The following is a 21503-nucleotide window of genomic DNA, read 5'->3' as shown; positions in this document are numbered from 1 at the left end:
GTGGGGCTCGAACCCATGAACCGTGAGATCATGACCCGAGCCGAAATCGGACGCTTGACCGACTGAGCCGCCCAGGCGCCCCTCCTTTCTCATCCTCGACCTCAAAGTGCATAAGGCTCAGTTGACATGGTGCTTTCTATATCAAATAATCCTTACACGTTTTTATACAACTCCAGGTGATCAGAACACCTGTGGGCATTTTTAAGGAGGGCCTTGGAACTGAATGAAACAAATGGATACATGTCCTCATCACTCTGACGCTCACCTTGTGTAGATATGATGGACGAGGTTCTTTGTAAGAGTTGACAAGTGGATTATTTTTTGTTGATTTTGCATCTCTAGCCCCACGGCCCCTGCGTTACTAAACTTCAGAGTATCGTGTTCATAGTGGATCTAAGTTCCCCAGGGACTACTAGCCCCGCAAAGTACGATGTAGACAGCGCCCCCTGGAGCTGTGCAAATGGCAGAACTGCTGCCATCAGTCACACTTAGTGTATCTTCAACAAGGGCTGAACCGGGGACCCTGGGTGGCTCAATCAGTGACGTGTCTGACTTCGGCTCGGGTCATGATCTCACGGTTTGTGAGGTCAGGCCCCATGTCAGACTCTGTGCTGACAGCTTGGAGCCTGGAGCCTGCTTCTCTCTCTCTCTCTCTATCTCTCTCTCTCTCTCTCTCTCAAAAATACATAAACATTAAAAAAAATTTTAAATAAAAAATTTAAGTTAAACTAAATTCAATTAAAAGGTGGAACAGTAAAGAGAGCAAACAGATCTTGCTAGACGGATCTGGATTCAAATCCTAAGTAAGATCCCAAACCAGTGATGAGGTCTTAGACGGACAAGTATCTGACCCTCAGTTTCCTTGGTTGTTAAATAAGTATGTTTACTGACTGGGGGGTTGTCACGAAGATTCATGATATATAAACATGCATACACTAACGACGACAGCAGAGCAACTAACCTTTACGCGGTGTTCGCTGTGTGCCCGGCGCTCTTCTGTGTATTTGACCTGTTAACGTATTTAATCCTCTAATAACCCTATGAGGTCAACATTCTCTTATTACCCCCGTTTGGTAGATGTGAAGCAGGCACAGAGAAGGTAAGCAGGTAGCTTGAGCAGCGTGTTCACGCTTTTATCGAAACCAAACCTTCCGACTTTAGAACCTGTGCTCTGAATCACTGGGCTACACTTCATACACATAAGAGTTGCACACATTAATATATCATTAGGCACATAATTATCACTTAGAGGAGATTTCTGAACTATACTGATGCTTCTTCGGGAAGCATTTTGGCCTGCCGGCCATGAACTCACAACACGGTGGAAATCTTAAAGCGCCCTTGAGAGCTTGAATACAAGAAAGAGATGTTTACCACCATACCTGGGAGCAATATCCAAGCCATTTATAAGTAGTCCGGCCATGCAAAAGCTTCCTGTGGAACCAGTAAGTATCAGGAAAACGATGGTGCTGGAGAAGCTGAAACTCAGGTGAATCAGGCACAGACCGAAGAAGGGAGGCAGGAAGAGTCCTGGGGAGCCGTCCAGACAACACAATTAGGGGCGTCCCGAAGATGGGGTGAAGTAACTCAAAGTGCTTGAATGTCCTGGCTGTTCCTTACCTAGTGTGCTGAAGAGCTTCCGGATGGTATTGAGGCGGAGAATATTCCTGGACAGGAAGAAGTCTGCAGTGTGACCTGCCAGGATACCAAAGCTCCAGGCAAACAAATAGGGGAGGGCTGACAGCAGCCCATTCTGAGAAAGAAATGTCATCGCAAGGATGAGTCCGGAAGCCAGAGCCATCCCTACACTGAAGTTCAATACTGAACATCTATATTGCCATAGGAGACACCATCAACATACAACCACAGAATTCTGACTTGGGGCCACACCACCCAAAAGAAAGAGGAAAATAGCCTTGAGGTCAGACATAGTTATCACGGGGTGTCTTGGTCAGATGAGTGTCCGACCCTTAATTTTGGCTCAGGTCACGATCCCAGGGTTGTGCAGTCGAGCCCCACACCGGGTTCTGCGCTGAGTGTGGATTGCTTGGGGTTCTCATTCTCCCTCTGCCCCTCTCCCCTCTCCCCTCTCCCTGCTCGCGCGCTCGCTCTCTCTCTCACTCCAGTAAATAAATAAATCAAAAACGGTTGTCACAGTATGTCTAGTTTTCTATTGGTAGTGTCACAGGAACTGAAAGTTCTGGATAACAGAGATGAAGACTACACTTGGGAATGGGGACAGCTGGCTCGGGGGAGAAAGAGTGATGACAACAATTACAAACATTTATCTGGTGCTTACTCTGGATCGCTGCTATTAATTCTTTCAACCCCTCCATGGTCTCGTGGAGGGCAAAATTGAATCAGAAAGAGCTTAAATGACCTCACTGTCATGTTGGCCCCTAGGCTGGGTTCCTGGAGGTTCACTGCAGAATGCCACTTTGGGCATTCCATTTCTATGGGAGTCTTTTCTGGTTACCATGGCATCAGACATAAGGTTCCAGGCATCAGTGATTCTCCAAGTCAGGCAAGCAATGAGAGCGCCCGTCGTTTCAAAGCAAGACCTGAGTCATGGGTTCTCAGCCCGGGACTCATTGCCTTGTTCCGAGAGATAGGATGGGTGTGACTGGGCACGGTGGAGGGGAGGATGAGTCCCTGTAGGGAACGATGGTGTTGAGCCTTGAGTACTGCGGTAGGGCAATAATACAGTGAATGGCGGGGAAGGGCACTACGGGAACAGGACTCTGTTTTGCGGAAGCCAGACACGGTGCCTACACCTTTTGTTCCGGGAAATGGTGACAGAAAAAGTGGAAACGGTGAGTCTCCAGGTGCAGAGCATCAGCTAGACAGTGTAGAGAGGCCAAGAGCTAGGACTAGAGTCGTGAGAAGTTTCATAAAGTTAAAAGGAGAGGAAAGGTGTCCTTACCTCTTTTACATTCACATGAAGGTTGGAGTCGACAAACGTCGGGGTGTAGAAAAGCATGATGTTGTTTGTCCAGTGGAAAGCAAAAGAACCGAAAACAATGGCCCAGAGTGGGAGAGACTTAATCATAGCCTTGATCGGCAGAGACCGTGTTCTTGAGCTGCTCTGGGAAAAAACAGCAACAACAACGAAACGTTGACTGTCAGCCCATTAGGAGAAGCTGGAACGCGGTTTCTTTGGGCACAGAATCTGGGAGCTGCCACCGTGGAGCGTCCGTGTCCTACCTGCTGCTGGTTGAGGGATGACAAGATGTAGTTCTTCTCACTGACGCTTATACACGGGTGGGTCTTGGGGTCGTCATAGAACAGAAGGAACCAGAGAAGACTCACGCCACAGCCACAGGCACCTCTCAAAGCAGAACAGGTTAGAATTGAAATTGCTTCTGTCCGTAGTAAGTGCCCTTCCCACCTTGACGTGTCTCGTCATCGGTCCGAGAACCGGAACCTCCTCTTTCTTCTTTGCGACTTTACAGCAAGGCTTGCATTTTGGGCAGTCCTCTCTGTATCCGAGGCTGCCTCTGCCTCCAGAATGAATTTTGTGGAAAGGGCGGCAAGCCCTCTGGCCCTCGAGCCTCTGTATCCCCCCACTCATGAGAGTGGACCTCCCTGCTCCTAGACAGACCCTCATCTCTAGATCCCCAACGTGTCCCACCGTGAGAAGACGACACAGCCGAGACCTCAAAGGGCTTGACCATCACCTAGCTTTGGGAGCTTCAGTCTTGGCCATGCTCCTAAGATACAGCCCTGGCCTCAGGGATTATACAAGTCCTCCATGAGTTTGCCAAAGGATTTGTCGTTTTTGAGTGTTTTGTACTAATGACCCTTTAGAAATCCTGTTAGGACAGGGGGTGCAGTGCTCGTCAGTGAATCTTCCAGAAATGCATTCATTCATTCGAAAAGTAGTGATGAAATGCTCATTCTGTACCAGTCACTATTCTAGGCGCTGGGGGTACGGCAGTGGATAGACCAGACAGATATTTCTGTCTTCGTGGAGTTTATTTTCTAGTGGATGAGAAGGAGATCATGAAAAGTAAGTAGGTAAAAGGTGTTAAATGTCAGTGGTAAGAGCTGTGGAGAGAAGTTGCGGGGGAGGAGGTGAGGAGTGTCAGGCTCCATGGAGGCTGGGATGTGGATGTGGGGCCAGGCAGAGGGAGCAGAGAGTGCCAGAGCCCTAGGTTATGAGGCCAGTGTGACTGGAGAGGAAGCAAGGGCTGGGGCGAGGCGGTGGGGGGTGGGAGGGTCCTGGTGGCTCCGTCGGTTGAGCGTCCGACTTCGGCTCAGGTCATGATCTCGCGGTTCGGGAGTTCGAGCCCTGCGTCAGGCTCTGTGCTGATGGCTCGGAGCCTGAAGCCTGCTTCCGATTCTGTGTCTCCCCCTCTCTCTGCCCCCGCCTTGCTCGCGCTCTGCCTCTGTCTCTCTCAAAAACAAATAAGCATTAACAAAAAAAAATTTTTTTAAAGCATATTGACAACATACAACTCCCACCTCACTCCGTGGCCTGAGGACCTAATCCAAGGTGACACGTAAGTGGAGAGAAGCCCCCTAAGACATGGGCAATACGTACATTTCTGTGTGACAGTTTAGCCCTCAGAAAAGTCCTGTGGTACTGTCAGGGAATATTGATGTGCAGAAAGGTCAGCTTGCTCGCTCCGAGACGCGTGGTTAGTAAGCGGTCACCGACACTTAGCATGAATCATGTTTTTAGGGAGGGAATACGGTCCTAGAGGAGGAGCCTGGGGCAGAGCTTTGAAGAAAGCCAGGAGTTCGTGGCAAGGAGAAGAGGAAAAGTCTGCAGAAGACTGAGCAGGAATGGCCAGAAGCATGAAGTCTGGTCAGGGGGTCAGGCAGACCCTCCCCCCCGCCGCTGCCCCCGGTATTGTTGGATGTGATTGAGAGTTCAGGTTCAGGACCGAAGAACCTCCACTTGATTTGTGGGCATGGAGGCTTGGCCAGCTCTAACATTTGTGAGGCCCGGGGCAAGACACAGGAACATTTAAAAGTCGCAAATAAAGCTACTGATTTGTACTACACTGGAATATAATATGTCTTCTCGTCCAGTGTTGACCCCGCTAACTTCAGAATGGCCTGGAGAGAGACTTCTGCTTTCTGATCCGGCACGTAAGGAACTTGGAAGAGTCATCCTTCCCATCCTCGTGACCAGAAAAGTGTTTAGCAGACTAAAAATCAACAAGTCGTCTTCGATCCCGCAGAGAGTTGAGGTCATAGGGCAAGCTGTGGCTCCCCCAAATTGGAGAGACGGACAGGTGGACACAGAGAGTGGCGGCTCCCCGGAAGAGAGGACTGGAAGCGTAAAACTGCACGGAACCAGTACCAGGGCAGGAGGAAATTAATGAAGGCTGACCTCTTACCCTCCATGAGATTCATGATTTTTAAAGCCATTAACTTTCTATAAATTATTACGTTATAGTCAGGTTGGTTTTTTTTTTAATTTTTTCAGTTCTGAATAATGACTGGGATTTTACAGAAAGAGACTCACCAAAAATATAGAAGACCACGGGCCAGCCCAGGGATTGGCAGATGAATCCAGTCACAAGCAGAACAATGAAGGGCCCCAGCAGAACCCCTAATCAGAAAGCACAAAGAGCGCCCCTAAGGAGCAGACATCTGAACCTAGAGATAATGTAGCGTCAGGGTAGCAATGAACGATTTCCGGTGAAATACATTTGTAGAGGAAAACACTGGGCAGAAGAAACGAATAAAATATTTGCTTTCCCCCCCCCTCCCTTTTTCTGTTGTTTGAGATAAAGAAGCCTCTCCTTTCTAGACAGTTTCCGCATCTTTAAGGGGGGGCTGCCGGAACAGATGGTTCCCAAAGCCCCGGACAGTTCAAAACACACGTCTTTTACAGCTCTGGGAAGAACACGGCACAGTGAGGGAGCAGTGACACTCACACCTTCGAGGCCCTAGGTCGTTACCTGATAGACTCAGGGAGGTGAGTCGGCCTCGTTCCAAGGGTGGAGCCCACTTGACCCATATTGCGTGCTGAGCTATTAATGCTGACCCCTGAAATCAGAAGGATTAGGACATCTGATCTCTGATGCTTCCTGTGAGTTTCAGCCCTGTTCACTTGTTGCGTTATCTTAGTACCTGGGAAACTCCCTGGGCCGCCCGACATGCGATGATCCAAGCTTCTCCACCTTCAGCGGCCATCGGCAGGATCAGGCTAAACAGGGAGCTGAGGAATAGTGCCGAGCCGATCATTTTCTTGATGGAGTATTTTTCAGACAAGTATCCAACAGGAATTTGGATGATGAGTATGCCATAGAAGATGGAACTGAAGATGATGCCCTGGGTTTTAGGACTCCAGTTGTACACGGGGCTCTGGGGGGAAAAAAGAGAGAGAGAGAGAGTTGCATGGAGCCACTCTGCATCCTGGTGAGTTACTGTGATAGTCAGGGATGCGGGGACCCTGGTCTGCAGGCTTCCTTGGCGTCAAGGAGCTCCCCTCTGCTTCATTCTCCATCACGGGACCTTTGCTGCTCCTTTATAACATCATTTCCTGTGGGTGCTGACATTTCACACCGGTATCTTCAAGGCTATGGTGAGTCCTTGCACCGTCTCTACCCCCAGTACGGTGTAGACGTTTAATACTTACTCCTGGAACATTGCTACTCTGCGTGTCAAGTCTTCTGTGGAATACTACACTTGCCGCCATCATTAATTGCCTGTTGCCTTCTGTCTTCCTCCGACGACTCCGTTAAGTTACCCTCGTTCCCCAGACAGACATTTCCCCACATACGTACTACTCCCAGAGACAGAAACAGTGATCGATCAAAACGTGAAGAGAAGGTATCAGGCCGAACCGTGAAAATCATTGGATGAGACAGTGAAGGAAGAGGGCCAATTCTCTTTTGGTGCTTGGTTCTCTCCTTTTCTAAAATGTTCTGTCTCGTGTTTCCAAAATCCTCCCCTGAGATCTGTCAACTCACTTGTATTCCACGCTCTACTGCCTGAGCACAGCCTCCTGTCACCGGGCCACCTCTGCTCTGAGCTCCTGTGTCTACTGTTGCCCGTAAATATAATTGCCTCCCTAGTTTTTAGCTGCATTTTGTAATTTCAGGTTACAACTCAGATCTGCTCCGTGGAAACAATTTTCTGGTGAGTTTTCATCTTTCGGATGTGTTTGGAAAATACATGCTGTATTTTCTCTCTCTCTCTCTCTCTCTCTCTCTCTCTCCCTCCCTCTCTCTCTCTCTCTCTCTCTCTCTCTCTTCCATCTGGTTCCTTTGTATGGCCGCGAAGAGAATTCCTTTTGTGTGACTCCGATGTGAAGGACATCAGTTTCCCTGGATCTTCTAAAGAGGCTCTTTTTTTTTTTTTTTTTTTTTTTGGGACAGAGAGAAACAGAGCATGAACGGGGGAGGGTCAGAGAGAGAGGGAGACACAGAATCGGAAACAGGCTCCAGGCTCCGAGCCATCAGCCCAGAGCCTGACGCGGGGCTCGAACTCACGGACCGCGAGATCGTGACCTGGCTGAAGTCGGACGCTCAACCGACTGCGCCACCCAGGCGCCCCTAAAGAGGCTCTTTTTTTACGTGTGTGGTCCCTGCGAATACCCATTTCTCTAGAATATGGGGTTCTCAATATTTAAACCAAAGCAATGGAATACTACAAATGTTTCAGGATATCATTCAAGGAAAAATTGGATAAAAAGATTTTAACAGATTTCTGAGGGACAAACGATGCAATAAACTGCATACTTAATCTTTGACATAAAATGTACAACTTGACACGTGTAATTACGTGCACGCTCACAAAACCGTCACCACAGTCAAGGAAATGTACGTGTTCCTCACCTCCAAAAGTTTCCTTACTTCTTTTTGTAATTCCTCTTTCCTGCTGTTCTCCCACCACTGATGATCTCTGCCTGTCACTACGTCATCGTTTTTATTTTCTGGAGGTTTTCTGTAAATTCGCCATACTTATTTTGAGTTTCATCCATTTATTTTTAGCATTCATTTATGATTAGTGCTAAGCAGTACCCTGTTTTAGGACTGTACTATAGTGTGTGCATTCATTCATCTGTTGAACCTTTTTATTGTTTCCAGTTTGGGGCTGTTACAAATAAAGTGACTGTGAGCATTTACGTACAAGTCTCTGTACGGACATGTGTGTTCATTTCTCTTCAGTAAATACCTGGCATGGAATGGGGGGATCATACAGCAGGTCACTGAAGTGATTGTACCATTTTACGTCCTCCCCAGCGATGTCAGAGGCTTCGGTGTGTAGTCATAAACCTTTATGGATTTAATTTGCTTGTCCCTAATGACTGATGATGTGGGACATCTTTTTGTGAGTATTTGCCATCCTTCCCTGTATCTTCCTTGGCGAAAAGACTGTTTACATTTTCCCCATTTTTTTATTGGGCTTTTGTTTCATTTTTATCGAGTTTTGATAGAATTCCTTTATTAGACAGGATTTGCAAACATTTGTCTCTGTCTCAGGTCTCTTTATTCTCTCAACAGCTCTTTGGAATGGAATGGAATGGAGTCCAATTTTATGTATTTTCTTTTGTGGATCAGGAAAAAAATCAGGAGTTTATATCTGTGTGAGTTGGTTTCTGAACTCTCTATTTTATTTCATTGACTGTTTTTTGTGAGCTATACCACACTGTTTTGATTACTATAACTTTATGACAAGCCTTAAAATCAAGTAAGTGGTATTCGTCCTACAAATACTGACTTTTCAACAAACATCCAAAGACAATTCACAAATGGTGGTAGAACAATTGTATATCTGTATGTAAAAAAAGAATCTTCAACCCACCATACATAAAAATTAAGTCTAAATGAATCATATGTTTAAATGTAAAGCCTGAAATTATACAACTTCTAGAAGAAGACATAGCAAGAAGAGTGTTTTTTTGCCTCGGGCTATGCAAAGATTTCTTAGGTAGAAAAACGAAAGCATTACCCACAAAAGAAGTTTTAATAGAAGTTCTTTCTGCAGAAGGAAATGAAATCGCTCAGGAACATGGATCTGTATTAAAAAAGGAAGTGCATCCGAAAAGAATAAATGAAGGGATAAAATGTTTTATTTTGGAGGTCCCTGCGTGGCTCAGTCAGTTGAGGGTCCCGACTCCTCATTTTGGCTCAGGTCATGATCCCGGGGTTGTGGGATTGAGTCCCGCCCTGCATCGGGCTCTGTGCTGAGTGTGGAGCCTGCTTAGAATTCTCTCTCTCTCCCTCTGCCTCTCTCTCTCTCTCTCTCTCTAAAAGTAAATAAATAAAAAGAATATTTCACTTTGAATTATTCTAAAAGATAACTACTTGTTTAAAGCAGTAATGTAATCATGTATTTATAATGTGGATACTGAAATGAATAACAGCACTTTCCCAAGAGACGGGAGAGCAAAATTAGGAATAATGTGTTATAAAGTACCTGCAATGCACATGAAGCAGTTTGGTATTATTTGCCGGTGGGTTTAAATTTTTTTTTAACATTTATTTATTACTGAGAGACAGAGAGAGACAGAGCATGAGCGGGGGCAGGGGGCAGAGAGAGGGGGCAGACACAGAATCCAAAGCAGGCTCTAGGCTCTGAGCTGTCGGCACGGAGCCCGACGCGGGGCTCGAACTCCCAGACTGTGAGATCGTGACCTGAGCTGAAGTCAGACGCTTAACCGATGGAGCCACCCAGACACCCCGATTTGATGGTGGATTTAGATGATTAAAAAATGTATGTTGTAAATGCTGGGGCAACTACTAAATCAGGTGTCTTTTGGGGGTTGCCTGGGTGGCTCAGTTGGTTAAGCATCTGACTCTTCATTTTGACTCAGGTCATGACCTCACACACAGTTCAAGAGTTTGAGCCCCGTGTCAGGCTCTCACTGACATTCTAGAGCCTGCTTGGGATTCTCTCTCTTCCTCTGTCTCTGGCCCTCCCCTGCTCGCTCTCGCTCAAAATAAATAAATAAAAAATGAAATAAAACAGGTGTTTTTTAAAGTCTAAATGATACATGAAAAGAAGAAATAAAACTGAATCACTTAAATAATTAAACCCAGAGAAGGCAAAAAAGAGAATTCAAAAAAAGGAAACAGAGAAGAGATGTAACAAATAGAAAACAGTTACCAATTTTATATTTGTCTCTTTCTCCTTTCAGTTCTAACAGTTTTCACCTTCTGTATTTTGCTGCTCTGTTGTTAGGGACATGCATGTTCAGGATTATTGTATCTTTTGGAGACTTGACTCCTTTATCATTAGGTAATACCCCTTTATCTCTGATAATCTTCCTTGCTATAAATTCTGCTTTGTCTGAAATTAATATGGCTACTTAGGTTTTCTTTTGATTAGTGTTTTCGTGGCTGCATCACATTTTCTTTATCCCTTTACTTTTAATCTATCTGAGTCTTTGTATTTAAGAAGCGTTTCTTGTAGATTCCATGTCTAATGACCTTATTTCTTATCCATATCTGATCATTTCTGTCTTTTAACTGATATGTATGGGCCATTCATATTTAAAATGATTATTGATATGGTTGGATTAAAACCTACTTTTTTTTTTTTTTTTTAACATTTCTTGTATGGCCGGCCTGTTGGCAATAAATTACCTCAGTTTTTATTTGCCTGAAATAGTCTTCATTCTTTCACTTTGGGGGTAATTTCATTGGATATAGAATTCCATTTTGGCAGATTCTTTTTCTTTCAACACTGCAAAGATGTTTTCCCCTTCTCTTCTTGTTTGAATGGTTTCTGATAAGTCTTCTAAATTCGTCTCCTTGTTCTTCTGTCAGTAAGATACTTTTCTCTCTGGCTTCATTCAGGATGTTCTCTGTGTCCTGGTTTTCTGCAACTTAAATATGTCCAGTCGGGTTTTCTTGTTGTTAATTATTTGCCTTTTTGGTATTTATCCTGTTTGGTGTTCTCTGAGCTTCTTGGACTTGTGATTCGGTGCCTGCCAGTAACTTTGGAAAGTTCTCCGCCATGAGTTTGTCAAGTATTACTTCTTGGGATTCTTTCTCTCTAACCCCTCTCCCACTCAGGTGTACTCTCTCCCTCTCTCTCAAAATTAATAAATAATATCATATATTGAAAAAAATTAATAAATAATAAAAACATTAAAAAAAACCAAATGTTACTTTTGCCACTCTCTCTTTTCTTTCTTTCTTTCTTTCTTTCTTTCTTTCTTTCTTTCTTTCTTTCTTTCTTTCTTTCTTTCTTTCTGTTTTGCTTGGCCAAACATCTCAATTCTAGACACCCTAATGCTTGGTTTTTATCCTTCTTCACAGGGAAGGATTCACACAACAAAGCCCTTCACAAATATCGAGGAATGCTGTAATCATGGGACATGTTTAGTTAGGTCATTATTAGCAAGGTGGTTGAAGCCTTAGACTTCTTCTTCTGATTATTAGTGTCCCATCAATTATGATAACATGCAATCTCTACGCCACCTAATTAGAAAGACAAGATTTGCAATTTAGGACTACAGCCAGTATTTTTCATATACCTTCATGACATCCAGGCTGTCCTCTGTGGAGGCGTTGGGCACACCGTGTGGGTCCGAGCTGTTCACCATGACCACCATTGTGAGGCTCAGACACATGCGCTGTGACATTATGATACTGTTACAGACGTGCAAGAGGAGAGACAATCCGTAGCGGAAGGAGCAAACACTTGGAACTAAGAAGTAAAACAGAAAGTGTCCATTGTTAACACAGCTGAGGTAAAAACAGACAGTGACTTTAGGAAGGGCACTCGGAAACTTGGAGCCATTCTAATATTATTTACTATACATTTTATATTTTATATATAATATATACTTATATAGTATATACATACTGTATATAGGTAATCTCGCAGTCCGTGGGTTCGAGCCTCACCTTGGGCTCTGTGCTGACAGCTCAGAGCCTGGAGCCTGCTCGCGATGCTGTGTCCCCCGCCTCTCTCTGCCCCTCCCCCCCTCATGCTCTGCCTCTCGGCCTCTCAAAAATGAATAAACATTTAAAAAATTTTGTTTAAAAAGAAATGAATTAGGCTTTTAAAGGTCAATACTGTATCCAGCCAGCTAGCCAAAAGTCACTGTTGTTTCTAAAAATACATCTGCTGTTTGGGGTAGGTTTTCTACGTGGGGAATACGCAAATAGTGATGATTTCGTTGGTTCTTTGGCGATCCTCGTGTCTTTAATTTCCTGTTCTCCTTGGATCAGAACCGCCGGTGAATTGTTGGCCGCACTTAGCATCCCTGGTTTTCATACCATGGTTCCTGATTTACACGGAGTAGCTCTGATGTTTGTACATTTCAGACAACGCTTGTCGAAGGCTCTGTTGTGGATGTGCTTTCCTAAGTGTGTTTTCTCTTGCTGTGTAAAAAAAAGTCTGCAAACCTAATGGCCTAAAACGACACCCATTTGTTAAGACAGTTCTGCAGTTGAGAAGTTTTAGCATAGAGTTAGCATAGTACACTTAAGTTTTCTGCTCATGATCTCAAAGGCTAAAATCAAGGGATCAGCCAGGCTAAGTTCTCAGCTGAAGGTTCTAAGCAAGGATCTATTTCCATTCTCGCTCAGGTTATGGTAAGGATTCAGTTGTCTGTGGATACGGTACTGAGGTGGCCGTCTCCCTGCTGGCTGTCGGCTGGGAGATGCTTACAGTTCCAAGCGGCTGTTCCTGTGACTTGTCACGTGGCTTCCTGCAGCTCTGAAACCAGCCCGAAAGAATCTGGCTTAATGTTGAACCCTCTCACACTTGGACTCTCCCTAGCTGCTTGGTGTCTGACCTCTAGACCCAAGTCGAAGGGCTGGGTGATTTCCTGGATGATTTCCCTATTTTAAGATCAGCTCATTTGGGACCATGTTTAAATCTGCTAAATCCCTTCAGGTGGCACCTAGCTTAGTGTTTGCTTAAATAACTTGCGGGAGGTGCACACACACCGGGGGCCAGAATCTTAGGGGTAGTCTTAGGCGGCTAGCCACCACGGTCCACCCTCTGGTCCTTCAAAGTTCATGTTCATCCCCCACGCAAAACACATTCACCCCCTTCCACGGTTCCTTAAAAGTCTCAGCTTATCATACAATATCAGCCCACGTCCATTGCCTCCTCCAGATCTCATTAGCTCAAAGTCACAGACCTCATCGAAATGATCTTAAACCCATGTGAAGGAGGTTCCTAGAAATAACCCCCGCTAGGGCACGGTATTTCTGTATCTGCGGACTTACGAAGGGGGAGACAAGTTACGTGTCCCCAGTACTCCGGCCACACATGCTGCGGCACCCTGGACGCTTGCTATGGCTCTCCCAGTTCCAGAAGGGGGAGAGAGGGTAAAAGGGCATTGCTGATTCTGAAGTGTTTTGAAGTTCAGCTAAACAAATGTTGGATTTGCTGCTAAGTGGAAAAAGAAAAAAAAAAGGCAGTAATGCCTGGAAAATTCGTTTTCTGCACGGCTCTCCCTTTGTAAACAGATAAAAATAGTAGGCGAAATATATTTAAAATAAAATATGTCCTTAAAAGTGTGGATGATCTGCCAGGAAAAATGAAATACTCAGGCCGAGGGTTCTGTGAAGACCGACTCCTCAAGGCATAAACTGATCTTTGAAGGCAGATTTTTTTCTCTGAAAGCATTTGATCTCAGTGTCTTTTGTTTGTTTTTGTTTCTGTTTTGCCTCCCAGGGTTCGGGGACAACAGGAGTCAAATACCAATCCCCAGGCAATGGGAGGGGTCTGGTAAGAGACCTTCTTCTCAGATACTCAGATGCCGGACACCTCCTGGCTCAGTGAAGGGTGAACACACCGACACACAGCCTTGCCAGGGGCACTGCTGAAACTTTCGCCCTGTGCAGACAGGCCCTGGAGCTCAGCAGAGGGAAGAAAACCATTCAGTCATCAGCCAGTCCTTCCTATGGCTTGTAGCCTAAAACTGACTGTCCAGGGGCCATCAGAAAAATGTCTCCAGCCGCACATGGATGCACACACCCTGAGAATGGCTTGCTCCAAAGCTTTCTAAACCTCATCTTTAAAATCAAAAGGAAAGGGGCGCCTGGGTGGCTCAGTCTCAGGTTAAGCGTCCGACTTCGGCTCAGGTCATGATCTCACGGTTCCTAAGTTCAAGCCCCGCGTCAGGCTCAGTGCTGACGGCTCGGAGCCTGGAGCCTACAACGGAGTCTGTGTCTCCCTCTCTCTCTCTCTCTCTCTCTCTCTCTCTCTGCCCCTCCCCTAATCGCATTCTGTCTGTCTGTCTCTCTCTCTCAAAAATAAACATTAAAAAACATTTTTAAAGAAAATCAAAAGGAAAACGAATGGACCTGGAAAACTAATAGGAACACTGGGGGAAAAAAATTCCTGGAGGAGAGAAAAAAGCTTCCAGAGAGCCAGGGGGAGCAGGCCTCATGTGCAGAGGAGGGTTCGTGTCACGATCGTTGGGGGGCCTACTTCAGTTTATCCACTTACTCCAGGAAGAACGTGAGGAACACACCGCAAGAGCCTGACAGGAAGGAAACGTTAAGCAGAAGGGCAGAATCAATGATAGATGTGTGTGAGCTTATGTGGTTTATGTGCTTTTATGTTTATGCGTTTTATACACTCTTATGTAAATTTGAGTATCGATAAAGCGGACAATAGAAAAATGACCAAAATCACAAAAAAGCAAAAATAATACAAGAAGAAATGTGAGATGTAACAGACCCCTCATCTTTACATAAATTATTCCTTGCCCCCCACCCCCCACTCTTCTGGGATTCTGTTCCCTAGGACACGCACGCAATTCTAAGACCATGGTGCTACTTTCTTCTCGTCCTTTCCCTGCCCGACTCAGAATAAAGTTTTCAGTAAATATCCACGTGTTGACGTCCAAGGATGCGGTGACTCAGGACCATTCATCCTGTCTTCGCTTCCATCCGTGTCTTTCTCCTTGAGACAGGGCAAAAGTAGTTGACCTCTTTCTGGTACCCTCCACCACGTGATTAAGTGGACGAGTGTGTAAGAATTGAAATAATACGAATTGTTTTTATTTAGGGTTTTTCTTTTTTTTTTTTTTTAAGTTTTTCATTTATTTTGAAAGAGAGAGAGAGGCAGAGAGAGAGGGAGAGAGAATCCCAAGCAGGCCCCGCCCTGTGAGTGCTCAGAGCCTGACACGGGGCTCAAACTCACGAACCCGTGAGATCATGACCCAAGCCGAAATGAAGAGTCAGATGCTTAATCGACTGAGCCACCCAGGTGGCCCTAGGGTCTTCCTAATGGAAAACTTATAGCAGGACGAAGGTTTTCACCTCTTTTCCCGGACATTCCTAAGGCCCTTTATGTGTTTTCATGGAAAAACATGCTCACCCAGAATCTGTGATGTCATGTAAGAAGGAGAAAGCGTAACCAGTGAGACAATAATTTCTACCTTTCCTAGGAGAGGACTGGTTATCCATCTGCACGAATGGGATTCCGCTTTCTTCTTTTCTTGCTGCCGGGTTTGGTCTCCACTGCAAGAGCAAAACACTTTGGTGCCAGCGTAACAGGGAAGAACTGACTAAACACCACCCAGTACTGCCTTCTGATTTAAAACACGCATCACAGGGAAACGCTGCATACACCCGCAGCCACTCACCTCAATCACGTGTTTCCTCTGACGCTGCACTTGGACGCTTCGTGGGTTGATTAAAAATATATAACCCCCCGGAAACTATTTTTAAAAAGAATAAAAACCCTGCTAACCCATGATTCTATGTCCCGTGAAAATGTCCCTCAAAAGTGAACCAACCGAGCAAAAACTGAGGGAATTCGCTGATGGTAGACCTACCCTGCAAGGAATGTTAAAAGACGTTTTATGATTGCATTTGTAGAACAAAAAATTAAAGATGGTTTTCAGGCAGGGAGAGATTGCTAAAGGGCAGAAACTCGAATGTACCAAAAAAGAACGTCCGAAAAAGAGTAAGTAAAGGTAAAATAAATTATTTTTTCTTCTAGCTTAATAGAGCTGGAAGAGAAATCTCTGTGGGTTAATTTCTCCTTCTCACAGGCAGGCGGATCATTCCGCACAGGACTTTCCCCTTGGACAGACCGGCCGCTCCTGCTCTGTCTGCCCTTAACCGTCCGCAGACGCTGGTCCTGGGCTCGTCTACAACTTTGACGTTCGGCCCCATCCCCTTAGATGACCGGATGCTTGAAAGACAAATTCCTGAGGTTGGATTTGCAAAGTATTTGTGAGTAAACAGCTGGTCCACCAGCATTATCATTTGCCGAACTGTCTGCGTGGCTGCTGTTTATTTCAAAATACACACACGCACAGACACACCCACGTGCCACACGCATCCTGTACAAGCACACACGTGCTCTGCGCCCACTTACGAACGCATCTCAGCCCACACATACAAACTCCAGCACAGACATCGCAAACATACTTCTGCATAGTTTCCACCGTACGCACCACAGACACCCCCACACCACTCACACAACGCCACGCAGTGCACAACACGTGGCTTCTCTTTCCTTGTCTGTCCACACAACTGCTCTCCTCCCCTTAATCCCTAGAAATAGGTTCTTTTTACTTTCCCTTGGGAAAAATCTGTGGAAATAGATCTTGCCCCCAAATTTCCCCAGCTTGCTAAACTGATAGGATCTTTAACGGAGAAGCCCCCCCCCCCACCCCCTCAACCATCACTCTGGGGAACTGTTAATTGCATTTAGTGAGTAGCAATATAAGAGTGAGACTGACCTGATTCAGGACAGAAAAGCAATTCCTTCTTCCCTTGGATGACTTTGAACTTTTCAAAAGTACTGAATTTCTGGATTTACCGATTTTAGCCCCACTAATCCTTCACCGAATCCTCATGACGACCTCGTTATGTCAAAGTTAAAAGCTTAATCTTTAACTTTTACCTTTCCTTGAGTCTTCAGGGGAGGAGTATGACTGTTAGAATCTTCCAGTGGACTAGAAACGTCCTGGAAATCCGCCATCAAATTCATGACCGTAGTAGACAGCATCGCTAGTCTCCTGCCAGGAGGGAGAGAACCAGCCTGGTAGTCAGTGCTCGTAGGACAGATGTTTTCTCTTGAGGTTGGATCTGGATACACAGTACCACTCCTACAGGAATGCTGTGGCTTTTTATGCCCCATAAATGCCCCGTTAACTTTTTGCCAGCCTGCCTTCCTTTTTCCCTTTTTTTTCCCTTCTCTCTGTCTTGCTTCCCTCCCCTTCCCTCCCTTTTGCAAAGGCCACATCTGTCTGACATTCAAGCTACTCAGAGAGAGATGCATTTTATTAAAGTATATCCTGCAAAGGGAGTGATTTCCCCATGGCTTCTGCAATGAGCAAATTCTCCTGGTTCCGCCACCTCTCCGTAGGTATACTTGAGAGTGCTTTTACCTTGGAGTTCGGTGAAGGCAACCTACTGATCAGATAGGAACATCTGAGCTCTTAAATCGGGGATTTTGGACGATAGTTTCTTACATACGTAAGATTTTTTTTTTTTTTTAAAGATGTGTGAGAATGCTTATAAAGTGCCTAATACATGTTTGGCACTTAGCAGACACTACAGATTGAATCAGTTATTTTCTCTCTAAAGAAATGCTGAAGACTTTTTTTTATGATGATTTATCTTTGAGAGAGAGAGACAGAGCTTGAGCCGGGAAGGGGCAGAGAGAGGGAGACACAAAATCCGAAGCAGACTTCAGGCTCTGAGCTGTCAGCACCGAATTTGACACAGGGCTTAAACCATGAACCGTGGGATCACGACCTGAGCCGAAGTTGGACGCTTGACCAACTGAGCCACCCCGGCGCCCCGGGAAGTGACAAAAACTTTAACTTGCTTGCCCAGGAGACTTTGATGTCGTATACATTCAGCTGGATTTTTTTCCTTGTGAGAATTCCAGATTCTGGTTTGTACGGTTTGAGGGCAAGGCTGGTGGTTTCTGGCATTTTCTGACCATTTAGTGGTTAAAAGCCCCAGATCACCAGTTGTTCAATGTCCATGTTTTAAGTAAACAACGTTCCCACTTAGTATCAACGTCTCTGCTTCCAGTTACTGATTACCCGGAGGGGACTATCCTTCTGTGTGTTGGCTCCAAAGCTTTCTGTTGCTCTGTGATATGCTTTCAAATCACTGCTGCGTTCTACATTTGGGTTCTGTGCTTTTCTTATTAAGTTTTTAGATGTAACATTATATTGGAATTTTCAAACGTGCAAGAAAAGTAGAACAGTCTAATATAACCACGTGCCCATTAATCAGTAATTATCAACGTTTGGCCACTGGAGATACATATAGACATATCTCCAATGTTTGTTTTCTGTAGTATTTTAATATTTATTTGTTTTTGAGACAGAGACAGAGCATGAAGGGGGAGGGGCAGAGAGAGAGGGAGACACAGAATCTGAAGCGGGCTCCAGGCTCTGAGCCGTCAGCACCGAGCCCGACGCGGGGCTCGAACCCACGGACCGCGAGATCATGACCTGAGCCGAAGTCGGACGCTCAACCGACTGAGCCACGCAGGCGCCCCTGTTTTCTGGAGTATTTTAAAGTAAACCTCAGATATTATGTTATTTCTCCCATAAAAAGTACAGCATGGATATATAGCTCATTAGTGCTTTAAAAAAAAAAAAAAACATAACTAGCATGCTGATAAGCGCTTCTAAAAAACAGTAATCCCTTAATACCATCCGAGAGCTAGTCGTTATGAAAATGTTCCCAGTTGCTTCAGAGTTGTCCTTTTACACTCAATTTATTTAAATGAGGCTCCAAACAAGATCTGCCTGTGGCACTTAAGTGTTATGACTCTCACCTCTCCTTAATTTTGTGACCGTTCCTTCCTTCACTTTATATTTGCTGTTACTTAAAAACAACAACAACAGTCGTAACAAAACAAGGCCATTTGCAGAGTGACTTTCACAACTGATTTGGCTAATTCCTTCCTTTTAGTGTCGTTTGATAAATTTCTTTATCCCTTAGAGCCCGAAAACTGCTCGCATATGGAGAGGCTTGCTTAGATCCAGGACAAGAAGAACTCATGGGGTGCCGGAGACTTCCACGGTGGCGGCCTGTCTCACTTTGAGTGACATAAGATTGCTCAGTGGGTTCAGATATTCTCAGCTTGATTGGAAGTTCTCAGCCTATGGCCTTTGCCCGTTGTTGGTAAATGCTGAATCAGTAAAAGATCTGTTATTTTATTACAAGTTGCAAAATGGTGATCTTTCGAATTCTATCATGCCTTCTTTAGGTAGGAGCTGGAATTTTCTACAAAATAAGAAATTTGCCTAGTCTAATATTTGGCTACCCTGAAGTACAGATTTCATAGGAAAGCCAAGATACTTTATAAAGTTGTAGAGTAATACTTTAGTGCCTTAGCAAAGCTAACCAAGGAAAATTATGACCTCTGGGTTTTCTTGGATGTGTTTCAATCTGCTGAGTCCCTATTTTTTGATGCTTAAATGGTCTCTTCTTTGGCCAGTAGGAAGCTATTCAGGCCGGTCTCTATTGTCCTTAAGACCTGACCTCGTTGTCTGGGATAGTGTTCTTGTTTTCTAACACACACACACACACATACACACACGCACATTCCAAGCTCCTCTAGCGTATTTCCTGTTCTCAGACCTGGGCTTTCTCATGGAATGCGGGTTCCCTTCAGTAGGAAAAAGCATCCAGAGACCACACTCTAAGCATTGAGTATTCATTGCTCCTAGGTCCCATGGCTTTTAGGTCTTTTCAGTGGAAGAACTTCAAAAGTTGTTGTTTTTTTTCAGTTACAAACTCTGTGTGTTATTTCCAATTCAAATGAAATGTTTGAGGGATTTTTTAGAACCTCTGATTTGACGCTCTTGACTTTTTCTCTTACGTTGAACATCTTGATTCCTAATAAATATAATTACTTTTTTGTTTTATTGTAATGTACCTGTATACTTGTTCAGTGCCTACCCTGAAGGCTCAACAAAGGCATGGCACAAGCCTCAGAACCTCTGGGGCTTCAGTACAATCGTCCTGTCCCTTTAGTACTCATGGTGACAACACGAAGAGCTTGTCATTAGCACGGGACATCCTTATTAGAAGGACATATTTTGACAGAGACAGACATGTGCAGAGGAAGAAGATACGAAGATGCAGGGAGACGGCCATCTTCAAGCTGAGGAATTCCGGAGGCTACCAGGAGAGAGAGTCACGGGACCGATTCTCCCTCAACGCGCGGACAGAATGGACTTCGCCGACATATTCAGACTTCTCTATCTGTGAGACAAGAAATTATGGCTTTTCAGCCACCCGGTTGGTGGCACTTCATAATGGCGGCCCCAGGAAACGAATCCACATGCCCGCTTGATTATCCCGTTATCACCACTAACGTGTCCCAAAGTCAATTCGTTATCTTCCCTCTCAAAAGGATTCCTCTTCTTGCAGTCTCCGGCCAGGTGTTCGGACCCTGTCTGTGCAGTCTCTCAGGTTAGAGACCCCGACTCCTTAGTGTCTCTCTTCTCCACCCCAGCTCTTCCCACCCTGGTTCAGTCCTCATCACTGCTATGCGGACCACACCGCAGACAGTCATTTAATAGACTTCCCCGGTTCTGGAATTGGGCCAGAGTGTTCTATCCAGAGAGAAAATCTGTGCCTGTCACTCTTGCTTTGTGGGATACCCCTCAAGCTCCCTAAGGTGGCAAACATGACCTTTATGCACTGGTCATACCCCCCTCCCCAAGCTCCTCTTCTGTTCTTTCCCAACTGATCATGCATGATTCCTTTCAGAATCCGTCCTGTTGTTTTTTGTGTTTTTTTTAGGTTTATTTACTTTGAGGGAGAGAAAGCAAGCACACAAGAACATGGGTGGGGCAGGGGCAGAGAGAGAGGGAGTCAGAGAATCCCAAGCAGGCTCCATGCTGTCAGCACAAAGCCCGACGGGGGCTCGATCTGACGAACCGTGAGCTCGTGACCTGAGCCAAAATCAGTCGTCGGGCCCTCCACTGACTGGGTCACCCAGGCACCCCAGAATCCATCCTGTTTCTTGTTCCCCTGCTTTTGTACAAGTGGGGCTCCAATGTGGGGAATCTTACCATAAAACTCCCTATTTAGCTCAGGAATTCCTTGCAGAAGGAATTCCCTCCTCCCCCACCATGCTTTTCCACATGGGATCGTAACCATTCACGTAGTCTCCCCTAACGGACGGTACGTTCCTCTGCCATGTGCCTAAGACCATGCCCTGGCAGCCATTATGTCTGTCCTCCACACTGGACTGGAGAATCATGACTCTCCGACCTCAAGGGCCTAGATTCGACACTGGAGCAAGATCTCAGTAATTGTTTTTGGATTTATTCAGATTTGACCTCTATCCTCTTGCCGTGGCTTTTCATTCAGAACTGTGACCATCACGTCACCTCTGTATGAAATGACTTGCTGGCCGTCCTGTCTACACAGTGAAGATCACCACGGGGAGCAACTGAGAAAATGGCCCTGGCCCCTCTGCACGTGCTCTAACCCACTGATACCTATAAATTACCATTTTACAAACATGTTGGTCCATTTCATGCTGTGAACTTTATACATGATGGAACCACTGACTTGGCTGGTTCCCGGAAGGAAAACATGCAGACTCACACCAGGTAGGTAATT

The 21503-nt window shown here is 45.3% G+C and overlaps 1 protein-coding gene and 1 long non-coding RNA gene across 2 annotated transcripts in view; one reads left to right on the top strand and one right to left on the bottom strand.

Annotated features, from left to right (window-relative positions):
* SLC17A1 (solute carrier family 17 member 1) overlaps positions 1-15362 on the bottom strand; it is a 33736-nt gene extending 18374 nt beyond the window's left edge. The window contains exons 1-9 of the mRNA XM_007074431.3: positions 15320-15362; positions 11447-11619; positions 6088-6321; positions 5916-6003; positions 5477-5563; positions 3205-3326; positions 2924-3085; positions 1621-1753; positions 1383-1530 (exon numbers count right to left, since the gene is read on the bottom strand). Of these exons, the coding sequence (XP_007074493.1) occupies positions 1383-1530; positions 1621-1753; positions 2924-3085; positions 3205-3326; positions 5477-5563; positions 5916-6003; positions 6088-6321; positions 11447-11619; positions 15320-15347 (1175 nt within the window). The 5' untranslated portion in view covers positions 15348-15362. The remainder of the gene's footprint in view (positions 1-1382; positions 1531-1620; positions 1754-2923; positions 3086-3204; positions 3327-5476; positions 5564-5915; positions 6004-6087; positions 6322-11446; positions 11620-15319) is intronic.
* Positions 1-21503, top strand: part of LOC122238531 — a 70172-nt gene that overhangs the window by 21374 nt on the left and 27295 nt on the right. The gene's annotated exons all lie outside the window — the stretch shown is intronic.

Source organism: Panthera tigris, chromosome B2 (genome assembly GCF_018350195.1).
Source record: "Panthera tigris isolate Pti1 chromosome B2, P.tigris_Pti1_mat1.1, whole genome shotgun sequence".
In the NCBI taxonomy this organism is placed as follows: Eukaryota; Metazoa; Chordata; class Mammalia; order Carnivora; family Felidae; genus Panthera; species Panthera tigris.
The sequence above is the reverse complement of the archived record's forward strand: the minus strand, read 5'-3'. Positions and strand labels throughout refer to the sequence as shown.